The sequence below is a fragment of the Polypterus senegalus genome, chromosome 16 (assembly GCF_016835505.1).
Source record: "Polypterus senegalus isolate Bchr_013 chromosome 16, ASM1683550v1, whole genome shotgun sequence".
NCBI classification, from domain to species: domain Eukaryota; kingdom Metazoa; phylum Chordata; class Cladistia; order Polypteriformes; family Polypteridae; genus Polypterus; species Polypterus senegalus.
The window spans coordinates 80,348,338-80,372,208 of record NC_053169.1 but is presented as its reverse complement, the minus strand read 5'-3'; the positions used below and the strand labels follow the sequence as shown (position 1 = coordinate 80,372,208).

Genomic DNA, 23,871 nt, shown 5'->3' with positions numbered 1-23,871 from the left:
AGGGATGGTATTGGCCTGGTGATGAGCGGTGCCTGGTTTCCTCCAAACGTGACGCCTGGCATTCACACCAAAGAGTTCAATCTTTGTCTCATCAGACCAGAGAATTTTGTTTCTCATGGTCTGAGAGTCCTTCAGGTGCCTTTTGGCAAACTCCAGGCGTGCTGCCGTGTGCCTTTTACTAAGGAATGGTTTCCGTCTGGCCACTCTACCATACAGGCCTGATTGGTGGATTGCTGCAGAGATGGTTCTCCTCTCTCAACAGAGGACTTCTGGAGCTCTGACAGAGTGACCATCGGGTTCTTGGTCACCTCCCTGACTAAGGCCCTTCTCCCCCGATCGCTCAGTTTAGATGGCCGTCCAGCTCTAGGAAGAGTCCTGGTGGTTTGGAACTTCTTCCACTTACGGATGATGGAGGCCACTGTGCTCATTGGGACCTTCAAAGCAGCAGAAATTTTTCTGTAACCTTCCCCAGATTTGTGCCTCGAGACAATCCTGTCTCTAAGATCTACAGACAATTCCTTTGACTTCATGCTTGGTTTGTGCTCTGACATGAACTGTCAACTGTGGGACCTTCTATAGACAGATGTGTGCCTTTCCATATCATGCCCAATCAACTGAATTTACCACAGGTGGACTCCAATTAAGCTGCAGAAACATCTCAAGGATGATCAGTGGAAACAGGATGCACCTGAGCTCAATTTGGAGCTTCATGACAAAGGCTGTGAATACTTATGTACATGTGCTTTCTCAATTTTTTTATTTTTAATAAATTTGCAAATATCTCAAGTAAACTTTTTTTACGTTGTCATTATGGGGTGTTGTGTGTAGAATTCTGAGGAAAAAAATGAATTTAATCCATTTTGGAATAAGGCTGTAACATAACAAAATGTGGAAAAAGTGATGCGCTGTGAATACTTTCCGGATGCACTGTATTTCAGTATACAATATTATCAGACTGCACTATGTTAAATTAAAACCATCTTTTTTTCTGTCTTCAGGACTTTCCCTCTAGCCTTGGAGATAGGGTGTGGTAGAAGTCACATAGTTCAAAATCTCAATAAGGTAAGCAGTTTATATGTTAAATTGGTGCCAATGCTTCAGTAGCACAATGGGTTTATTAATTGTTCCAAAGGAGGTACACCAAAAAAACGCTAAGAGAAAGCAATGTAAAGACCACATTCAGGGATACATTTAAACAGGTAGTATAAAAACAGCAGCATTGGGCTAAAAAGAAAGGTAGTCATTTAGGGGAGCAGACAGAAGTAAAGATTAAGGATAATTTTGTCATTTTTCAGGTCAAAGGTATTTGTTCACAGTCATGGTGTATATTACCGTATATATTCACATATAAGCTCGATCACAAAATTAAACCCTGACTTACACGCCCGTTAAAAAATATGACACTTAATTTTTTTTTTTACTTACATCTTCTTGCCTCCTCCAATCTCACACCAGTTTCTCTGACACATCGAATTTTGTTGCAGCAGCGCAGTTACCAATTTCTTTCGTCACTTCAACAGCTTTTAATTTAAAACCAGCTTCATATTCTCTTCTGATCGAACGCTCCATCATAGATAAGGGATGCTCTTACGATAAGGGTGTATGAGGGTGTGAGATATAAAAAATACAAAACAGTGTAAACCTCACTTCAGAATAGTTCAGGTATTACCATGTGGTCACATAGGCACAATACATAGAAAAAAAAAAGGCAGTGTGCTCCGTGTTACTCTCTCAGGTGGGTGTTAGCATATCATAATCCCTTAGACCAATAGCGTGAGTTTTCCGCATTTGACTTATACAACCGACATTATAAAATTCCAGAAATTATACGGTAAAATCAAGCCCCAGCTTATCCGTGGGAGAACTTAAACGCGAGTATATACGGTACTTTACCCCTTGAAATTACCTTCTAAAATTCAGCATATTTTTTTTAATTTTAGCCTACTCTTGCATTTTATAATGGAGCTTATGGGTACTGGGGTTCTATTGTGAAAAAAATTTGTACAACTTGCTGAATACTTCATACATTTTTCAAGCCAAAAGTGTTATCAAGTATTGATATATGTGTCTTGGGGTGGCACACAAATTGAAAAAAAGTGTATTAATGTCGTTTTAAGAAGGAAGAAAAGCAAAACATGCTTGTGATATTCAAAGGAGGCCAGCTCCATGCTTCATTTCACTGATTGTCTTTGTCTGCAGCACCCTTTCAGACATGGACATGGATTCACTTTGGAAAGTTTTCGACAATCACCATTATTGACATTATTCAATAATGTGATTATCCATCCATCCATTATCCAACCTGCTATATCCTAACTACAGGGTCATGGGGGGTCTGCTGGAGCCAATCCCAGCCAACACAGGGCGCAAGGCAGGAACCAATCCCGGGTAGGGCGCCAACCCACCGCAGAACACACACTCCCACACACCAAGCACACACTAGGGACAATTTAGAATTGTCAATGCACCTAACCTGCCTGTCTTTGGACTGTGGGAGGAAACCGAAGCACCTGGAGGAAACCCAGACACAGGGAGGACCTGGGAAGCAAACCCGGGTCTCCTCACTGTGAGGCAGCAGCGCTACCCACTGTGCCACCTAATGTGATTATTCAGACGTAAATTACTGTCTCTGTTCTGTGGATAATCAGACAATAATATCTGAAAAAAATCCAACTTATTATCACTTCTTTCACTTTCTGGTGTTTTACTTAGTTATTTTGCAAAGATATTGCTTAGTAAAGCCTGTATGATAATGCACACGTGTGCTTTGGTGCTTTACAGAGAGAAAGATTACAATCAAGTGAAAAGATCTGAATACATATTATAGGCATGCAGTTATTTTAAATGAGGTTGAAGTTTAGTACTTTTTGTACACATATAGGAAGAGTGCTAGCGCAATGATGCCGTTCCTACTTCACAGTACCTGGGTCTTCATGGAGTTTGCACATTATGGATTGATTAGTGTCAGTGAAATTACTCTCTTAGAAACGCTGTCCTCAGATCTTTTATTACTGTATCTTCAGCAAGAGAGACTCATCATGTGTTAAAAACTTTGGTAACTGATTTGCGGTGCTATCGCATAATCTGCATTTTTCATTTTCTTAGTATTTTTTTTGTTGTGCAAGCATGTGACACTCCTCAGAAAGTGTGACGTGTAGGTGACTTGGTTCTTTTAAAAATCTAGTCCTTTTATTAAAAATACATTGCAGTATAATCAGATTTATTGTTACATCTATAAAGTTCACTGAAACTCCACTCATCTTCATACTGCCACTTGGCATGAATCTCACTTTATAGTCTATGTAAAATAACAACATAGAAAGTAATCGGCAAAAAACGTAGCCACCATTTAGGACAAAATAATGATTTGAGCATACTTTTGTCTGTAGTTATAACCCATGACAAAACATAATCACTGAAGAACCACAATGGCAGAAGCATAAGTAGGAAAATATAGCAGAATATAGGTAAGCAAAGGGGGTGGGAGTTGTCATAACTGCACCCTCGATGCCCCCTGCAAACAAACATGCAAGCAAGAAATATATCCTTCCCTTAAGACAACAGAACTAGTAATCTGTGATAAAATGTATTAGTTCCAGTTTACTTAGGTTGTCACACGCATGTCTCAGAAACACCAAAGCCACATTTTCTTAAATCAAAATCTTTGCTGCTTCAAAGTGGATATGTTTGGTAAGTTTAAGGCTTCACACATTAGGACCACTAGAGACCCTGGTAACCCTTCGCCTAAATTATAAAAGGCAAGAGGAGGCTAGGTATTTTTTAAAAGTTATAACATGTGCTTCACTTTAGAATGAATGTGGTAAATGATTGTACACCGATGATAGCAAAGAAATAACTTCAAGTTCAGTTCAAAGAAAGGCCTATTTAACAGGCAACTTAAAGTAAATGAAGAGCAATGGAAAGAAGGCATGCATAAATATTTTTTAAGTTTATCCTAAGAAATGTTATTTTAAATACATTTGTGCAGAGAGGTTAGGTAAGTATTAACTACTATAGCTGCTTTAAACTTGAATTAATTGTTTAATTGAAAAACAAAATAGTTAAGTAGTTCACAGTCCAAATTTAAAAAGTGAAGCCAGTACAATGCAAGTCCCATCTTATGTCTGACTTCTTTGGAGGCTTGCTTCGACAAGGCCTTCTTCCAAGAGGCCTATAAATGATGGGGGTACCAGCTAATTCAAAACCTCACACTCAGTTTAGCCAAATTTGAGTAGCATGTAGCTAACCTGTGTTGTAGTAAAGAACTGATGGATATTGCACAAGAGGTAGATGTGTGGACCCCTAAAGTGGCTTGTAAGGAATATCCACACCATATAGATAGAGATTTATGGATCATTGCTGGACAGAAGTGCAAGGTAATCTCTGCAAACTGTTCAGAGGCATCAACCCCAGAGTTGGATGTGTTCATTCATTTACAGGACCTGACAGAACTTTACAGTGACTCTGATAATTTTGAGGTGGTAAGCAGGAATGAGCAGCCACAATGGATCACCTTAAAATCAGTCCCCAGAAAGAGGAAATAAATCGCAGTGGGGAACTCATTAGGGGTATTAAGAGTCTTTTTTTTTTCTCAATGATCAAAATCTTGCATAGTGTGTTATATCCCTGATGCACAGGTCTTATAACTCCACAGTCCAGTAAATAGGCTCCTGGCCAGAGTGGGAGTAGGTCCAGTGGTTATTCTCCACGCTGGAACAAATAATATAATTATGTGTGGGATGCCAGTTCTGTGATCTTCAGTTAAAAAGTTAAGTGCCAAGCAAAGGATTAGAACTGACATGGTGGTCTTCTCAGAAGTTTCATCTATGCCATGCAATATCGAGGAGATTGGAAGGTTTAACACATGGCTTATATGTTAGTGTAGGCTAGAAGAGCATAGGTTTCTGGAATAGATGAGACCTGTACTGCCATGGTAGGCTACATTTGAACCAAGGGGTCACCAATTTATTGGTGGTGCGTATTAGTAGGTTAGTTGAACCTAGGGAATTGATGGCAGAGACTTTAGAATAGGCCAGATTTATAATTTTACATGGTATAAATTTATATATACAAGTGTGGCGGATGGCCGGGATGCCACTTTGCTATATGTTAAGGGGGAGCAGCCATGGACTGTGCAATTACCTCCCCCTGCCCGCTAGATGGCCACTCCCCTGGGTTGGAGCGGTGCCTCAGTTTCCCGCAGTGCTCCATGGGAATTGAAGTTGGGTGCAGCCCTGTTGGGTCCCGCAGGCGCCACCAGGGGGTGCAGCAGCTGGGACTCCTGAGCCCGTATGGGCAGCATATTCACCACACCCGGAAGTGCAGTCGGAACTCGGCAATCAACCACCTGGAGCACTTCTGGGTGGACTATAAAAGGGCCCAGCAACCACCACTCAATGGCTAGAATCAGGAGGAGGAGGAGGAAGCTTGGAGGAGGAGGAGTGGTGGTGCTAGGGAAGAGTGTGTTTTGAGTGCTTTGTTTGTGTACTGGGGACTGTGTTGTGCCTATGGGGATCACGGGGAAGACGTCCCCCACAGGTGAAGAAAATAAAAAGTTCTTTTATTTTTATACATGCCTCTGGGTGTGAGTCTTTGTCGGGTCAGGCACCTGTATAGCGCTTTTTACACAAAATAACTGAAATTTCAATAACGCCAATATAAAGTACATTAAAAAATGCTTATCTTAATGCTGAGTGTAGCAAGAATGAAATAACTGAGTCTGGAGTTGTATGTAGTGTGTGAACGCTGGCCCCAGCACAGACAGACGGACGACATATTTTGCTCCACACACTGTTTATTTACAATATATATACAAGGTCTAAGTTCGTGCACTCACACAACCCCAGTGCCTTCAGCACCGAATCCCCCAAAAGTCCAGGGCCCACAGTCACTGTGCCTTTCCTCTGGCCGCCTCCTGTCCTCTCTCCAGCTCCGTCTTCTGCCTCCCGACTTCCACCAAATGACTGGAGGGAGGCGGCCCCTTAAATAATGCCCCGGATGAGCCCCAGGTGTTTCCGGCCTCTTCTCCTTAGCCACGCCCCAGCGTGGCGGAAGTGTCGGCTGCTTTCCTGGCGGCTCTCCGGGCGCCACACAAAGTCTTCCCCCCGGCACTTCTGCCACACCAGGATAACCAGCTCCCGGGATAATTAGGCACCGGGGCGCCGCCTGGCGGTGGCCACGGGTCCCTACAGGGCTGGGCTTCCAAGCCCTGTACCCGAGGCCCCCTGCCTAACCAGGACGGACGCCCCACTCAGTCTGGAGGAGGCACACGCCCTCCTCCGGTCTTCCAAGGCGTCCCGGCCGGGCTCCATCCCCGGCCAAAGACCACACAGGGTAAACCGGCATCGGGGCGCCGCCTGGCAGTGGCCACGGGCCCCTACAGGGTAGGGCTTCCATGCCCCTCGACCCGTGGCTCCCAACAGAACCAGGACGGACGCCCCCTCGCAGTCTGGAGGAGGCACAAGCCCTCCTCACGTCCTCCTGGCGTCCCGGCCGGGCTCCAGCCCTGGCCGGGGACCACAAGTGGCACATAATTATGATAGAATAGAAACAGAAACTGGGCTAAATCAGAGGGATGGTAATAAATATAAGATAAATAGGGTACACATTATTCAGGAAAGATCATTAAAATTGAAAAGGTGGAGAGTTGTCATTTATGTAAAAGAAGAATTGCATGTCTGCCTCAAATGGATGATAAGCCATCCATCCATCCATCCATCTCCGCTTATCCGAGGTCAGGTCACCGGGGCAGCAGCTTTAGCAGAGATACCCAGACTTCCCTCTCCCCGGCCACTTCTTCAAGCTCTTCCGGGGGAAGACACAGTCCCTCCAGCATTTCCTGGGTCTTCCCCGGGGCCTCCTCCCAGTTAGATGTGCCCGGAACACCTCACCAGTGAGGCGTCCAGGAGGCATTCTGATCAGATGCCCGAGCCACCTCATCTGACTCCTCTCGATGCGGAGGAGCAGCGGCTCTACTCTGAGCCCCTCCTGGATGACTGAGCTTCTCACCCTATCTTTAAGGGAAAGCCTAGACACCCTGCGGAGGAAACTCATTTCAGCCGCTTGTATTCTCGATCTCGTTCTTTCGGTCACTACCCATAGCTCATGACCATAGGTGAGGGTAGGAACGTAGATCGACTGGTAAATTGAGAGCTTTGCCTTACGACTCAGCTCCTTTTTCACCGAAACAGACCGAAGCAGAGCCCGCATCACTGTGGACGCTGCACCGATCCGCCTGTCAATCTCACGCTCCATTCTTCTCTCACTCGTGAATGAATAAGGCCATAGGACCGCTTTAAGCCAAACACTCCACAGACCGGGGCTGTATGGAAGAGTGACTAGAAAACGCATTAGGAGTTTCATGTGTCAGACACTCCAAACATATGGAAGAAGGTACTCTGGTCATATGAGACTAAATGTAAACTTTTTGGCCATAATGAGAAACGCCATGTGTGGTGCAAACACAACACTGTACAGCCCAAAAACACCATTCCCACAATGAAGCTTGATTATCTATTTACACTCATGATGTCTGTTTTTTTGTGTTAATTATTGTTTATGTGACCTTTAAAGTGTGTAAATCAAATGGTGCCAAACTCTCAAAAGTCCATTTTAATTCCTTGCAGGACAAACACAGAAGGAGATGAATACTTTCACAAGACACTGTATATACAGAATTTTCAGTCAAAAGCTTTATCACTTAAGGTAGTTCATTTATGTGTGCCTTTATAACTGTTGTTTCTTTTTGAAATGACTTTGGTTAGAATTTCCATACAATTTAAACTGTTCTAATGAACACATACACCACATAATTAATTTATTCATTCATTATTATGCAGGTAATATTTAGTTAGAAAGTTAGAAATGTATACTTTTCAGCAGAAGCACTCAACATCTTGACCATCCCTCACAAAAATGAATATGTTTACTAGTATATTTGTTTAGATGAGTGCATTTATATGTACAGTATTTGTAATAGAATAAACTTCTTTTCATTTTAGGAAACCATTGAAACGCTTTTCCTTGTGGATGTTAATGAAAAGGCCTTGGTGGGTACCATTTTTTAAGTTATCATTTTTTACACTGAGATCTTTTTATTTTGTTGCATTTATAGTACTAATATGTTCAAACAGAAATTATAAAAGCTGGGCACCAAGAAAATAATGGCAGTTTATCTTAATATTTGCCAAATTGAAACTTCATAGTGACAGTTCTTCTGAATTTTAATATGTCATCTTTCTCTTAATTCGCCATACTCATTTATAGTTGCTTATTAAATTAGAGGCTGATCAAATTTCAGGCTGAGTTTGTTAACCTCTAGAACTGTCATGGTCAGTTGTGTGTGCTGTACAGTAATAATGAAATTCACTTTGTTCATGAAAAATAGGTAGTTGCTTGATATTTCCCTTAATAAAAAACCTGCTCCCGTTCCATCTTCTAGCTTTCAACAGCCATCACTTTCTTGTTTAACCCATCATACACCCTTCACGATACTGCTTGTCCGTCCGTATACTGTATTTATGTAATATAGAGAGGAAAAGCATGTTATGAGATCATTAATAAAGGAAATAAACAACAAATGGCACAAGGAGTTGGAATCAGTTAAAACATCATTTTTTAAACCATCAAGTTTAATTCATTAAATACAGGGTGGTCCAGATCCAAATATGCAGATCCAGATCGTCTAGATGACTTTGATTTATGCGGGGACGATTCCAGTTCGGCGCGAAGACGATTCTTCATGTCGTTAGTTCTCACACATCTCGATGATCTGGAATTTTTTTGGTGATTTTCTATGTAATAAACTTAATAAGTTATAGAGTAATGAAAATTGCATAATTAGATCTGGACCACCCTATACATCCAGTGTTTTGCCTGCTTTGTATATTTCCAAAATATTTTAATTACTCAGTAGTAATATAAATGCAAATCTAGTTGAGGGTTTATATTTCAAATCATACAACTTATTTCATATCAAAATGGGGTAGAACTTATTTTAATTTTAAAGAAAATGTTATTGGTGTGACAGTGTTTATCTGTTTTCCATAAGTTACTTTATTCTTTTTATCACTTTTTTAAACAGAAAGAAATTATTATATGTGTGTATATTGATATTATATACTTCTTGGTTTTTTTACCATACTAATACCTTCTAAGCACAAATTAAAATTTGATAAGTCAATGTTATCAGTAGTACTGTTTCATCCCTTTAAAATTAAAACTCATTCAAGAATTGCATCAACAACATTTGGAGATTCTATAGGTAGTACCATTTAAAACTTCTATAAAAAGACCATATACTGTAAAATGGCAAATTTACCAAGCTGCAGATTAGAGCAACAAGTACACCTTTGGGATATGAGAGTTAAAATGGAGTGCCCAGAGAAAAACTCACGCAGGTAAAAAGGATGAGCAGACAATCAGTGACTGGAAATGGCCATGGAATTAGAACCCTGTTCCCTGGCGTACTGTAATGAGGCAGAATTAATGACCAATACTTCACAATGCTTCACCACCACTTCTGAAAAAACACTTTTGAACATACTGGATTTAGTTTTATAGCAATACTTTATGATTCTTTTATTGAATCTATTATAAAATTTACTAGAAGAGCAAATATTTTTCTAAAATTGGTAAGGAAATAACATTATATTATCTTGGTGTTTGCTGCCATCTAGTGGATAAAAGCAAACAATATACTCTAGGTAACATATATCTGCACTTAACAATGGTTTGGGTCTTCCACCCCTTGATATTGACCTTTGTCAAAACCAGGCTTGAAATTATTAATGTAACATTGCATTTTTAACTTCCAAAATTGATTATTTAATCAAAGTAGTAATTGACCAACTAATGTACTATATTAGCAAAGTATTCATTAGTTAACCCCTAGTGCCAACCCCAGGGTTTATTTTTAGAATTAGAATTAGAACAATCTAGACGAGAACAGGCCATTCAGCCCAACAAAGCTCGCCAGTCCTATCCACTTGCTTCCTCCAAGAAAACATCAAGTCGAGTTTTGAAAGTCCCTAACGTCTTACTGTCTACCACACTACTTGGTAGCTTATTCCAAGTGTCTATCGCTCTTTGTGTAAAGAAAAACTTCCTAATGTTTGTGCGAAATTTACTCTTAACAAGTTTCCAACTGTGTCCCCGTGTTCTTGATGAGCTCATTTTAAAATACAAGTCTCGATCCACTGTACTAATTCCCTTCATAATTTTAAACACTTCAATCATGTCACCTCTTAATCTTCTTTTGCTTAAACTGTAAAGGCTCAGCTCTTTTAATCTTTCCTCATAATTCAACCCCTGTAGATCTGGAATCAGCCTAGTCGCTCTTCTCTGGACCTTTTCTAGTGCTGCTATGTCCTTTTTGTAGCCTAGAGACCAAAACTGCACACAGTACTCAAGATGAGGCCTCACCAGTGCATTATAAAGGTTGAGCAGAACCTCCTTGGACTTGTACTCCACAGATGGTGCTATATAACCTAACATTCTGTTAGCCTTCTTAATGGCTTCTGGACACTGTTTGGAAGTTGATAGCTTAGAGTCCACTATGACTCCTAAATCCTTCTCATAAGCTGTACTCTCGATTTTTCGACCGCCCATTGTGTATTCAAACCTAATATTTTTACTTCCTATGTGTAATACTTTACATTTACTGACATTAAATTTCATCTGCCACAAATCTGCCCAAGCCTGTATGCTATCCAAGTCCTTCTGTAATGATATAACGGATTCCAAATTATCTGCTAATCCACCTATCTTGGTATCATCTGCAAACTTAACCAACTTAACCTTAACCAACTTAACCACTTAACTTTTACTTTGCATCTGATGCTTCTTGGATATAGTCCTTCTTCCTATGATTGTGAATTAGGTTAAACAAGTTTAAAAATTGGAGACGGAGATTGCCTTTTTAGTGTAAAAAGTAATGTCTAAACAAAGAGTGGGTTTCTTGTGCTTTAAATGGGTCTGGCATCCCACTTGTATTTCATTGTAGTTTGTCTAGACCAGAAGTAAATTCTTTAAAAATACATACTAAAATTAAAATACTCCTCTTCAAAAAGTGTTCTTATATTTTGAGATGTCTGGAAATGAATTGGGCGGCACGGTGGCGCAGTGGTAGCGCTGCTGCCTCGCAGTTAGGAGACCTGGGTTCACTTCCCGGGTCCTCCCTGCGTGGAGTTTGCATGTTCTCCCCGTGTCTGCGTGGGTTTCCTCCAAGCGCTCCGGTTTCCTCCCACGGTCCAAAGACATGCAGGTTAGGTGGATTGGTGATTCTAAATTGGCCCTAGTGTGTGCTTGGTGTGTTTGAGTGTGTCCTGCGGTGGGTTGGCACCCTGCCCAGGATTGGTTCCTGCCTTGTGCCCTGTGTTGGCTGGGATTGGCTCCAGCAGACCCCCGTGACCCCGTGTTCGGATTCAGTGGGTTGGATGGAAATGAATTGAACTCTGTGCAATCCTGACTTGATCAGTGGTGAACTGAAAATGTCTGACTGTTGTAATAAAATAAACAGAGACATTCAGAATGTTGTGACACCTGTGGGCAAGTCTTTTATAATTGAAAAAGATCACAATTCGAAATAAAACAGATGAAAATGCAAGATCAACTCATCTCAGACTGCAGTCCTATTGTGACTGCACAAGATAGTAGGTCTTCCGGTCATATGACAGCCAGGCAGGAAGAGGTGGATCCAGCTGGATGGACACCAGAAGTGACCTTGGTGGAGGAGAGCTGTCAGTCTTTGGTCTGCAGAAGGAAGAAAAGAGAAAAAAGTTATCCCTCAGCACAACCCCACTGGATTGATGGCCCTTAAACCGCACACGCACATGACACTGTCTAGAAAGGTCAAGTTTTCAGGTACATCTTCTGAGTGGTTTTATATGTGAAATCAGAGCAGAGTATCTGCATATTTCATTAGCCTGTGAAATTTGGACTGCTTTAGCTTTCAAAGTCTGCCTCTTTTAAACAGAAATCTTACTTTGTTGATTTTACAGAGAATGACAGCAGAGATGGATATTCCCACCCATAAAGTTTTAGCAGATGAAGAATTCCTTCCCTTCAAAGAGAATACATTTGATCTTGTTGTCAGCAATTTGAGGTTCCCCTTTTCATTACTTTCCCTTTTCCCTTAATGTTGGAGCTGTATAGTTGTCTCTATAAGGAAGTAAGAAGTTTTTTATAGACCAATTCTTTTTCTGTAAATTCCAATCACCACATATTTTAGTAATTTATTTTAATATCTAGATCATTGGGATATATTAAAGGCACTTCATTAAATTTTAACATATTAAGAGTACTGCTGGGAAGAGCACTCGCATTTGAATACCTGTTTAAGTTTGCCCACATTTTGCTTTCTAAAGACCCTTACTTCATAGTATTGTAATGGATGGTGCACTATCATAAGGATGCCTGGGTTTGTTTTTTGTTTTTTTTTGTTTTTCCAGGTGTTAGCGCAGCATGCCTCTTCCTCTGTATTGTTGATTGCCAGCTTAATTATGTGCATTTACCTAGCCGCTCTTAACGTGGCTCCATCAAGCTGAACAGTAAACAATTTCTAATTCATTGCTGCTGTCATAAATTAATATACAGGAGACCTGCTTAAACAAATTAATGGGTAGTTGTTTTCATCTCCAGTGTCCACTGAGAACAATAGGAGGATTTTCGTGTAAAGGTTTTGTTTTTGTGTTGATTTCTAGGGATTATCCTGTTGTTTTGTTTGCTGGCTGCATTCTTGTTCAGAATGCATGCAAAACATATTTTGTCTGAAAGTCTGTTGTAATTGCACTATTTACAATAATAGCTATAATCATCCGAAAGGTACAAATCCATTTCTTCTAAATGTGTTTTGTATTTTGTTTCATCTATTTACAGTTTGCACTGGGTCAATGATCTTCCAGGCTCCTTAAAACAGGTAAACCACCCTTGTGAAGACAGTTTGTAGCACATTAATGTAAAACAAAATGTAAGAAATCTGTCAGTCTTGTATAATAAAATAAATATAGTATATTGTGCCACAGAGGTTAGAACTGTAGCCTCACAACTCTAGAAATCTGGGACTAAATCCAAGCTTGATCATTTACTGTGTGTGACTTGTGCTTTTATTTGGTTTTTGCATGTGTTTTCTTGTTTGTTTCCCCCCTTCCAAATTCAAAGATATGCACACTTGGTGTAGCTGCAAGGGAGCGTCACTAAGCCCCAAACCACAGACACAATAATGCACAAGAACAATTCTGGATTCAAATAAGAAATTTTTATTTGGTTCTGACACCTTCTTCATACAATGACCATCCAAAATGCACAAACAGAAACTGTCACATTCCACCTCTTGTAAAGTGCTGCCTTCTGCCGCCCAACTCTGACTTTATTAAGTGAGGTGGCAGGCTGTCTTTTTTAAATTCGACCCACAAAATGTTTCCAGTGTCATGCCTAGGTCCTCTGAAAACCAGGGCAGTGCACCCCCAGCAGCACCTTCTGGCAGTATCCAAAGACCCTGACAGGGCTGCGTTTCCAGACTCCAACTCTCACAGTACCCTGTGGGTGTCTTCGTCAGGTTGAGCCTTGAGGAACTCTGCCACCTGTCATTTGAGGAAATGAGCTGCTCCAGTTATGCCCATTCAACCAGTTCCTCCATTATGGCCTCCTGGCTGGGCAAGAATCCCTCCTTTATCCTGGCCAGGATGCCTGTCCTTCTTTCCTTCCTGGCACATACAGTACAGGCCAAAAGTTTGGACACACCTCCTCATTCAATGTGTTTTCTTTATTTTCATGACCATTTACATTGGTAGATTCTCACTGAAGGCATCAAAACTATGAATGAACACATGTTGAGTTATGTACTTAACAAAAAAAGGTGAAATAACTGAAAACATGTTTTATATTCTAGTTTCTTCAAAATAGCCACCCTTTGCTCTGATTACTGCTTTGCACACTCTTGGCATTCTCTCGATGAGCTTCAACGGGTAGTCACCCGAAATGGTTTTCACTTCACAGGTGTGCCTTATCAGGGTTATTTAGTGGAATTTCTTGCTTTATCAATGGGGTTGGGACCAGCAGTTGTGTTGTGCAGAAGTCAGGTTAGTTGGACGATCATTTATTTTTCAACAGGACAAGGACCCCAAACACACCTCCAGGATGTGTAAGGGCTATTTGAACAAGAAGGAGAGTGATGGAGTGCTGGAAATGGTCATGAAAATAAAGAAAACACATTGAATGAGGAGGTGTGTCCAAACTTTTGGCCTGTACTGTATATCAGTTAATGGTCAACTTTTGTTTGGCCCTATATTAGCATGAGTGTCCTGTTATGAAGTATCTTGCACGTTTTAGTTTTTGCAATGCTACCGGAAAGAGCTTTGGCCTCCTGTGACCTTGAATTGGTATGAGGGGTTTCAATAAATGGACGGATGGAAATCTATGTAATAAAATTCTAACAGGTGTAATTTCAACGCTGGTTTTGCCTACTTACACACAGATTCTTAGCTGAAATCATGCAGAAAGTACTAGAATTTGAATTGCATTAATATTGCCAACTTAATTAATTGCTGAGTTAATTAATACCATTAAAATACACTCCAATTAGGGCTTTCTTGACCTATGTGCTTCATCTATTACAAGCAGTAGCTGTGAGTATTAGAATGTGCACTCTAAATAACCAGACTGCAATACCTGGGCAGATTCAGCAGTAGGCCACTGGATTTTCACTGGGAGGCCGATGCATGATTACAACACAAATAAAGCCCACATTATTTTGATTCACAACAAATAATGCCAGAGAGGACAAAAACAACAGATAACATCAAATATAACTTCAGCTTCTTCCTGCACAACACAACACTCCAGGATCGCATTGTAAGAAGCCAAAGACACTGCCAGTGGTCAGACGTGTGTGAGGTACTTTTTGGTTTTTATTTGCTTTTTCATTGTTTATTGCAAGTTCATTTGTAATTTTATACACTCTGCTGAATAAGTTCATAAGTGGCATGACCAGTGACAAGTACTTTCCTGCTTAGCATTTTCAGTTGACTCTGTTTTTAACATTACTGTATTTTGTTAAATATGACTGAAGGAGTTGGGATACTGTCAAAATTGTGGCAGTAAGAAACTCTTGCCAGTTCATACTAGTACAGAAAGACTCAATATAACTCTGAATTAACCGTCTTTTCATTGGCACAATAGTGCCCTGTTAAAGACTAACTTTTATTTGGAGCAATTAATATTTTAAGCCTTGTTTCTAGTAAGCTTCAACTGTTTGATTTTTCTTTAATTGTAGTTACATTTTTTGTGTTGGAAGAATTGTAGTTAGAATGCAAATACAGGTGCTGGTCATAAAATTAGAATATCATGACAAAGTTAATTTATTTCAGTAATTCCATTCAGAAAGTGAAACTTGGACATTAGATTCATTCATTACACACAGACTGATGTATTTCAAATGTTTATTTCTTTTAATTTTGATGATTATAACTGACAACTAATGAAAGTCCCAAATTCAGTATCTCGGAAAATTAGAATATTGTGAAAAGGTTCAATATTGAAGACACCTGGTGCCACACTAATCAGCTAATTAACTCAAAACACCTGCAAAAGCCTTTAAATGGTCTCTCAGTCTAGTTCTGTAGGCTACACAATCATGGGGAAGACTGCTGACTTGACAGTTGTCCAAAAGACGACCATTGACACCTTGCACAAGGAGGGCAAGACACAAAGGTCATTGCTAAAGAGGCTGGCTGTTCACAGAGCTCTGTGTCCAAGCACATTAATAGAGAGGCGAAGGGAAGGACAAGATGTGGTAGAAAAAAGTGTACAAGCAATAGGATAACCGCACCCTGGAGAGGATTGTGAAACAAAACCCATTCAAAACTGTGGGGGAGATTCACAAAGAGTGGACTGCAGCTGGAGTCAGTGCTTCAAGAACCACCACGCACAGACGTATGCAAGACATGGGTTTCAGCTGTCGCATTCCTTGTGTCAAGCCACTCTTGAACAAGAGACAGCATCAGAAGCGCCTCGCCTGGGCTAAAGACAAAACTGCTGCTGAGTGGTCCAAAGTTATGTTCTCTGATGAAAGTAAATTTTGCATTTCCTTTGGAAATCAAGGTCCCAAAGTCTGGAGGAAGAGAGGAGAGGCACAGAATCCATGTTGCTTGAGGTCCAGTGTAAAGTTTCCACAGTCAGTGATGGTTTGGGGTGCCATGTCATCTGCTGGTGTTGGTCCAATTTGTTTTCTGAGGTCCAAGGTCAACGCAGCCATCTACCAGGAAGTTTTAGAGCACTTCATGCTTCCTGCTGCTGACGAACTTTATGGAGATGCAGATTTCATTTTCCAACAGGACCTGGCACCTGCACAAAGTGCCAAAGCTACCAGTACCTGGTTTAAGGACCATGGTATCCCTGTTCTTGATTGGCCAGCAAACTCACCTGACCTTAACCCCATAGAAAATCTATGGGGTATTGTGAAGAGGAAGATGCAATATGCCAGACCCAACAATTCAGAAGAGCTGAAGGCCACTATCAGAGCAACATGGGCTCTCATAACACCTGAGCAGTGCCACAGACTGATCGACTCCATGCCACACCGCATTGCTGCAGTAATCCAGGCCAAAGGAGCCCCAACTAAATATTGAGTGCTGTACATGTTCATACTTTTCATGTTCATACCTTTCAGTTGGCCAATATTTCTAAGAATCCTTTTTGCATTGGTCTTAATTGATATTCTAATTTTCCGAGATACTGAATTTGGGACTTTCATTAGTTGTCAGTTATAATCATCAAAATTAAAAGAAATAAACATTTGAAATACATCAGTCTGTGTGTAATGAATGAATCTAATATACAAGTTTCACTTTTTGAATGGAATTAATGAAATAAATCAACTTTGTCATGATATTCTAATTTTGTGACCAGCACCTGTATGGTACTGTTATTTATTGCACATTGCTCAGTGTGTTTTGTGTTACTGCTGCTATTTCTGTTTCTTCAGCATGAAGACAGCTTCCTAGCAACTGTGTTGCCTGGCAATGATTTTTCATTTGAATTCAGATCCATTCTGTTGAATATTATGATATGTTGGTTGCTTTCTAGATAAATAATATTCTGAAACCAGATGGAGTGTTTATTGGTGCAGTGGTCGGAGGAGACACTCTGTATGAGCTTCGATGCTCTCTGCAACTGGCAGAATTAGAGAGAGAAGGTGGTTTTGCACCTCACATATCTCCCTACACTGCAGTTACAGACCTTGGAAATCTTCTGGGGCTTGCAGGATTCAAAATGCTCACAGTGGTAAGATGACATTTTCCTTAACCATAGCTTTTTATCAGGTTGAAGTATTTTGAACTGCCTGTTAAATTTCATAAGGTGGCTACTCCCTTTTTCTTTCTACTCCAAAATATGCATATAAGGTTGATTTACAATTCTAAATTTGCACAATGTGAGTGTGCCCCATATTATCTAGCATTCCATCCAGGGTTAGTTCATAGTTAGTGACAATTCATGCCCGAGTAAAAGACATCTCCCAATAACCCTTTAATAAGTAAATCACTTTAGAAGATTGATCAATAGATGGAACAGGTGAAAAACACATTTCAATCTAACATTTTTTTTTAGAAATCAAACCTTTTCTTAGCCTTTCTCAAAACAGTTGTTATTCCATGCAAACATGGGGTTTGTTTTAAATACTTTTTTAATCAGACCATAAGTTAACTCTTATTAATTTTTGATTCTTTCTTTACAAATGATATCTTCAGTACCCTGCATAATATTTGGGACAAAACCACATTTCTCCTTGATTTACCCATCTACTCCACAGTTTAAAGTGCACATTACGCACTTTCATTTTGGCATATTTTCATACTTTTGATTCTCACCATTTAGAAATGACAACACTTTTTCTACATGGTACCCCCATTTCTGGGCACCAAAATGTTTGGGACACTGCAATGGCCGGTCTGTTAACGCTGTCATATTTAGTACTTTGTCGCATATCCCTTACATGCCATGACTGCTTGAAGTCTGCGATTCATAGACATCACCAGGTGCTGAAGATCTTCTCTGGTGATGTTCTGCCAAACCTCTAATGCAGCCATCTTCAGCTCTTGCTTATTATGGGGGCCTGTCCCCTTAAGGTTTCTCTTCAGCATATGGATGGCCTGCTCAGTTGGATTTAAACTGAATGACTGGCTTGGTCACTCAAGAATTTACCATTTTTTTTTAGCTTTGAGAAACTCCTGTGTTGCCCCAGCTGTATGTTTTTATCATTATCTTGTTGTAGGATGAAGTGCCTTCAATGAGTTTGTAGGAATTTACCAGAACTTGAGCAGATTTTTATATGGCTCAGAAATCATTGTGTCACTGCCATCAGCATTTCCGTCATCAATGAAGAGAAGTGTGCCACTACCTGTGGCAGCCATACATGCCCTAGCTAGAACATCCTCACCACCATGTTTAACCGATGATGTGGTCTGCTTTGGATCTCAGGCAGTTTCTCCTCATCTCTATACTGTCTGATCAGGTTCATCTTTGTCTTGTCTGTCCACAATACCTTTTTCCAGAAGTACTTTTTTTGCAAACTACAATCTGGCCATCCTGTTTTTGTGGCTAACTAGTGGTTTGCATATTGCAGTGTGGCCTCTGTATTTCTATTCACGAAGTCTTCTGCAGATTCTCTGACACATCCACATCAGCCCCCCTGAAGACTGTTTCTTATCTCTCGGACAGGCGTTTGGGGCTTTTTTGTTTACCATAGTGAGGATTCTTCTGTCCTCAGCAGTGGAGGTCTTCCTTGGCCCACCAGTCCCTTTGTGATTATTGAGCTCACCAGTATGTGCTTTCTTCTTCATGATATTCCAGACAGTTGATTTAGGTTTTACTGATGTCTCTAATTGTTTCATTCTTGTTTTAAAGCTTCATATTGGCTTCTTTGACTTTCATTGGCACAGCTCTTGTCCTCATGTTGAAAGATGTCAACTACAGACTCCAAACGGTAAAAGTAAGCCGAGTTATCTTATGAAACAATGAAGCTCACCCAAGGAATCGCAAACGCCTGTGATGGCAATTGCCCAAAACATTATGGTGCTCTGAAATGGGGGGACCATGTAGAAAAGTGTAGTGTGATTGAAATGTATCCAAATCCCCTTAAATGAAAGTGTGCAATGTGCACTTTAATCACATCTGAACTGTTTGATTTGTAATTTTAAAGGGTAAATCAAGCAAAAATGTGTTTTTGCTCCAAACATTATGAAAGGCACTGTCCTTCACTCACTGTTTTTTCAGATAATATGCTAGGATACACAGAGTTTCATGACTAGCAGCTTAGTGCTCTTTTTATTCATTTTAATGCTTTTTAAATCTTGCTGGCTTCTTCCTGTTTAAAAGTAAGCATTTCATTGGTAAGAGATCAAGACAGGTTCAAACACCTATTATTTGTCCTTCATACGTAGAATGTAGAGTGAGCTTCCCTCTCCAGGTACCTGAGAAAGTCTGCAGAGCTTTTAACAGTGTGAGCTTATTAACGTTGATGACAACAAACTTTCGTTGTGAGTATGTGCAGTGTTTAACATTAGGTGCTTATTTTTCTTTGTCAAATCAAGAGACTGGAGAAATGCATAGCCCCTCTTTTCTGTTCTACTTGACCTCTTAACTGCTATTCTCAAATTGGGTCTTGCTGGGTTTTTCAGTAAATGCTGTATCAAATATACATACATACATACATACATACATACATACATACGTACGTAGATCTGAGATAAGGGTTTCATTTCTTATTTCCATTGTTTGTTTCATGTTGACATTTGTTCGTAGCTATATATCCCAAGTCATATTTTATTCAAACATGACAAGCTACACTTGTGAAATGTCAATGGACAGCACTGTAACAATGCAGTTTCTTTCTATTTAAGATTTTCCCCAGAACTTCTATCCATCCATCAATTATCCAACCCGCTATATCCTAACTACAGGGTCACAGGGGTCTGCTGGAGCCAATCCCAGCCAACACAGGACGCAAAGCAGGAAACAAACCCCAGGCAGGGCGCCAGTCCACCGCACAAGTAAGAATAGGCAAAACAAAACAACATTAATTTATGGTATGTTTTTTCAGAACTTTAGAAAAACGTTTGTCAAGAGCAGGCCACTCAGCCCAGCAGTGCTTGCCAATCCTATCCCCCTAATTCCTCCAAAGCAACATCAGGTTGAATTTTGTGTTTCTTAGTGTCCATCACACTACTTTTTAACTTCTTCCATTTGTTTATAGTTTGTGAAGAAAAATGTTTGTGAAATTTACCTTTAACAAACTTCCAATTGTGCCCCTGTTTTTTGTTGAATTATTTTAAAGTAACAGTCTTGGTCCACTGTACTTATTTCTTTAACAATTTTAACACTTCAGTTATGTCACTTCTTAATTTCCATCCATCCATCCATTTTCCAACCCGCCGAATCCAAACACTGGGTCACGGGGGTCTGCTGGAGCCAATCCCAGCCAACACAGGGCACAAGGTAGGAACCAATCCTGGGCAGGGTGCCAACACACAGCAGGACACACACAAACACACCCACATGCCAGGGCCAATTTAGAATCACCAATCCACCTAACCGGCATGTCTTTGGACTGTGGGGGGAAACCCATGCAGACACGGGGAGAACATGCAAACTCCATGCAGGGAAGACCTGGGAAGCGAACCCGGGTCTCCTAACTGTGAGGCAGCAGCGCTACCACTGCGCCACCGTGCCGCCCCTTCTTAATTTCCATTTGCTTAAAGTGAAAACGTTTAACTCCTTCAGTCTTTCCTGATAACTTTTACCCTTCAGTCTTCTAATCCGCCTATACATGCTACTCTGGACTTTTTCTACCGTTTTTAAAGTGATTTTGGCATCATGGTTACTGCTGGTGCCTTTTAGCAACAGGGCCTGAATTCAATACCTAGCCTGACCAGTGTTTGTGTGCAGTTTGCACATTCTTCCTGTATTTACATGGATTTACGTCAGGTATTCCAATCTCCTTGTCCCTCCCAAAGACATGTCTGTCAGATCAATTAGTGTGGGAGTGTATGTGAATATATCCTTTGTCGGCCTGGCATCCAGTCCAAGGTTGATTCTATGTGACTCAGTAATGGATTAAATAGAGTAGGCTCCGAAAGTGGATGGATGGATACAGTAAGGCAAAAGTTATGGATTAGTTTTCATTTCACTAGGTTAAGAGATTTCATATGTACAGTGTTTATAAGAGAGTCACACTCCCACACGTACTGATAGTGCTGTATTTCATTCGCCAACATCTGTTATATGGCAGCACGTTTGAACAGAGTCTCACCTTAAAAAGACAGCATCCTTCCTCCACCATTTTCCCCAGATCCAGCACCAATTGTATGTCACTTCTGTCTGTAGTTACCATCGCCAACATCCGTTAGATGGCACCACGGTTCAACACAGACGCTCCTTACAAACAGAGCACCCCTCCCCGCCGTTTTTCCCAGTATGGTTTCAGTGCTACTCTTTCTCTCTGGCTTTCCGTATTTGTGGTGCTATTTGCTCGCTTTCCCACTCACAGTACGATTTCAGTGTTGCTCTTTCTGACTGACTGGTGCTATTTGTTCGCTTTCCGACATATTGTAAATAAGGTAAATTCATCTCACTGTGGTGCTTATTCCATACGTAATACCATGTAACACATTGTAATTGTCCTGCTTTTCACTAATATACCCATGCCACCGAAAAAAAGACGTAGAATTGGAAGGTCCACTTCAGATGCCAGAACAAAGTCTATTTCAAAGTCATCTGAAACGCCACAGCAGACAGAATCGAGAGTGGAGGAACTTACAATAAAATGTCAATCAGGAAACTGTTTGTTCTATTTCTATGTTGTGTTTCTTTCATTTGGGAAATTCACCGGTTATAGATTCCCTGGCAACGCTGGGTACTCCTGCTAGTAAGAAATAATGATCACTTTCTAAAAGGTATTATATATTATTGAAAGATGTTTGATCCTCTCTGTTACGCTCTGGTATGATGGTCTGTCTTCCCAGGACAAGGTGCTGTAATGGAGGGTTTTGTACAACTTTTCTAAAAATCATTTGGATTCAGTTAGCATTTGTAAATTGAAATATAAAGATTTTAAAGTCTTTCCTGACCTGTTGCATCCCAACCATCCTCTGTTCATTCTGATTACAATGTCAGGACCACCACATTTCATGAAAGTTTTGTGACCTTAATATCTGATGAATGTTGAAGTGTGTTCTTTGGGAGTAATGATTGCCCTTATTTCCTGTGTGTTAATGTTAAATTTTACTAGTTTCACCAAATCAAATTCCATTTCAAATATTTTATGTACTAATAATTTAGTTACTGAAAGGTCATATTACATTAATATTAACAGCTGTTGTATCCAAATGTAGTAGATCAAAGATGAAATATTATTGGCGTAGTGAGAAGTCAAGCAAAATGACACCTTTTATTGGCTAACTAAAACGATTACAATACACAAGCTTTTGAGGCAACTCAGGCCCCTTCTTCAGGCAAGATGTAATACAGAAACTGGAGTTCCCTGTGTTTATATACACGCTAAGACAAATAACAACATTGGAAAACCTTTAAGTGAGACATCTTAAATGCAAAAATTAATAGACCTCTATAGTCAAGATCTTTTGGATAAGATAACTGTCCAACAAAGTCTTTTGAAGTTTGTGATGAGTTTTTCAATACAATGTGGGTCTGTAGACAGGTTATCTGTGTCAGTCTGAGAGATGCAAACAATCTTCTTCTTCTTCTTCTTCTTCTGCTCCTGTTAGGATTCACCACAGCAGATGATCTTCATCCATATCTTTCTGTCCTCTGCATCTTGTTCTGTCACACCCATCACCTGCATGTCCTCTCTCACCACATCCATAAACCTCCTCTTAGGCCTTCCTCTTTTCCTCTACCCTGGCAGCTCTATCCTTAGCATCCTTCTCCCAATATACCCAGCATCTCTTCTATGCACATGTCCAAACCAATGCAATCTCGCCTCTCTGACTTTGTCTTCCAACCATCCAACTTGAGCTGACCCTCTAATGTACTCATTTCTAATCCTATCCATCCTCGTCACACCCAATGCAAATATTAGCATCTTTAACTCTGCTACCACCAGCTCATCTCCTGCTTTCTGGTCAGTGCAAACAATCCTCATATCAGGCCATAAAACTATAGTCTCTATTTAAACCAAGTTGTAATGTGTTAAATTTTAGCACAAGTTTAACTTACCAAGAGAGAAAAGAAGTCTGGTGCAGTGATGTTGTCGACCAGCATGGAAGTCTTGATCTGTGCAGCTCTGCTTTGCTTGTTAGCATATAAGAAGTAGCAGGACACCCTAGATGAGTACCTGTACATTTCGATTTAGTACATATGTTATATAGCTAAATTATCACTTAACTCTTTCAGGGCTGATGTTGACTTTTGTCAAAAGGAGGAGTTGATGATGGTAATCGACCGTAAACTGTGACAAAACCAACCATTATGTTTTAGTTGGACTCTCGTTGCTAGAAGGAAACTTAGATTCATTGGTCAGACCGAGATTTCCTGCACTCACATGAGTAGCAAGGCACAAACAATGGCAAAAATGGCACTGACATCTGGTGAAAGATCAAAGCAAATGCATCAAGCAAAATACTCCGTGGACGACATTTTGCCTGTTATCTCTGAACTGAACTATGACTTGTCAGACTCCGATTTTGATACAAGTGATTCAAAACGAATATGAGGTTCCAGCTTCAGATGATTGGTTCCCAGCTAATTGTTGTACTGACAATGTTGGCCAGGGAGGACTGCCACTTAACAATGATAAGAGGTAGAAACCAGATTGCAACGCACTGCGACCGTGTCCCAGCCATGCAAAAACAGCCTGGC

General features: G+C 40.4%; 1 protein-coding gene across 3 annotated transcripts in view; it reads left to right on the top strand.

Moving 5' to 3' along the window:
- The window catches only part of ndufaf5 (NADH:ubiquinone oxidoreductase complex assembly factor 5), a 39,775-nt gene that overhangs the window by 5,286 nt on the left and 10,618 nt on the right, over positions 1 to 23,871 (top strand). The window contains exons 3-7 of one of the 3 annotated variants that reach the window (XM_039737886.1): positions 999 to 1,062; positions 8,001 to 8,048; positions 12,000 to 12,103; positions 12,877 to 12,916; positions 17,083 to 17,280. In XM_039737886.1, coding sequence (XP_039593820.1) covers positions 999 to 1,062; positions 8,001 to 8,048; positions 12,000 to 12,103; positions 12,877 to 12,916; positions 17,083 to 17,280 — 454 coding nt within the window. Of the gene's footprint in view, positions 1 to 998; positions 1,063 to 8,000; positions 8,049 to 11,683; positions 11,863 to 11,999; positions 12,104 to 12,876; positions 12,917 to 17,082; positions 17,281 to 23,871 lie in introns of those variants that run through there. The other 2 variants (XM_039737887.1, XM_039737888.1) reach the window with 2 other exon arrangements.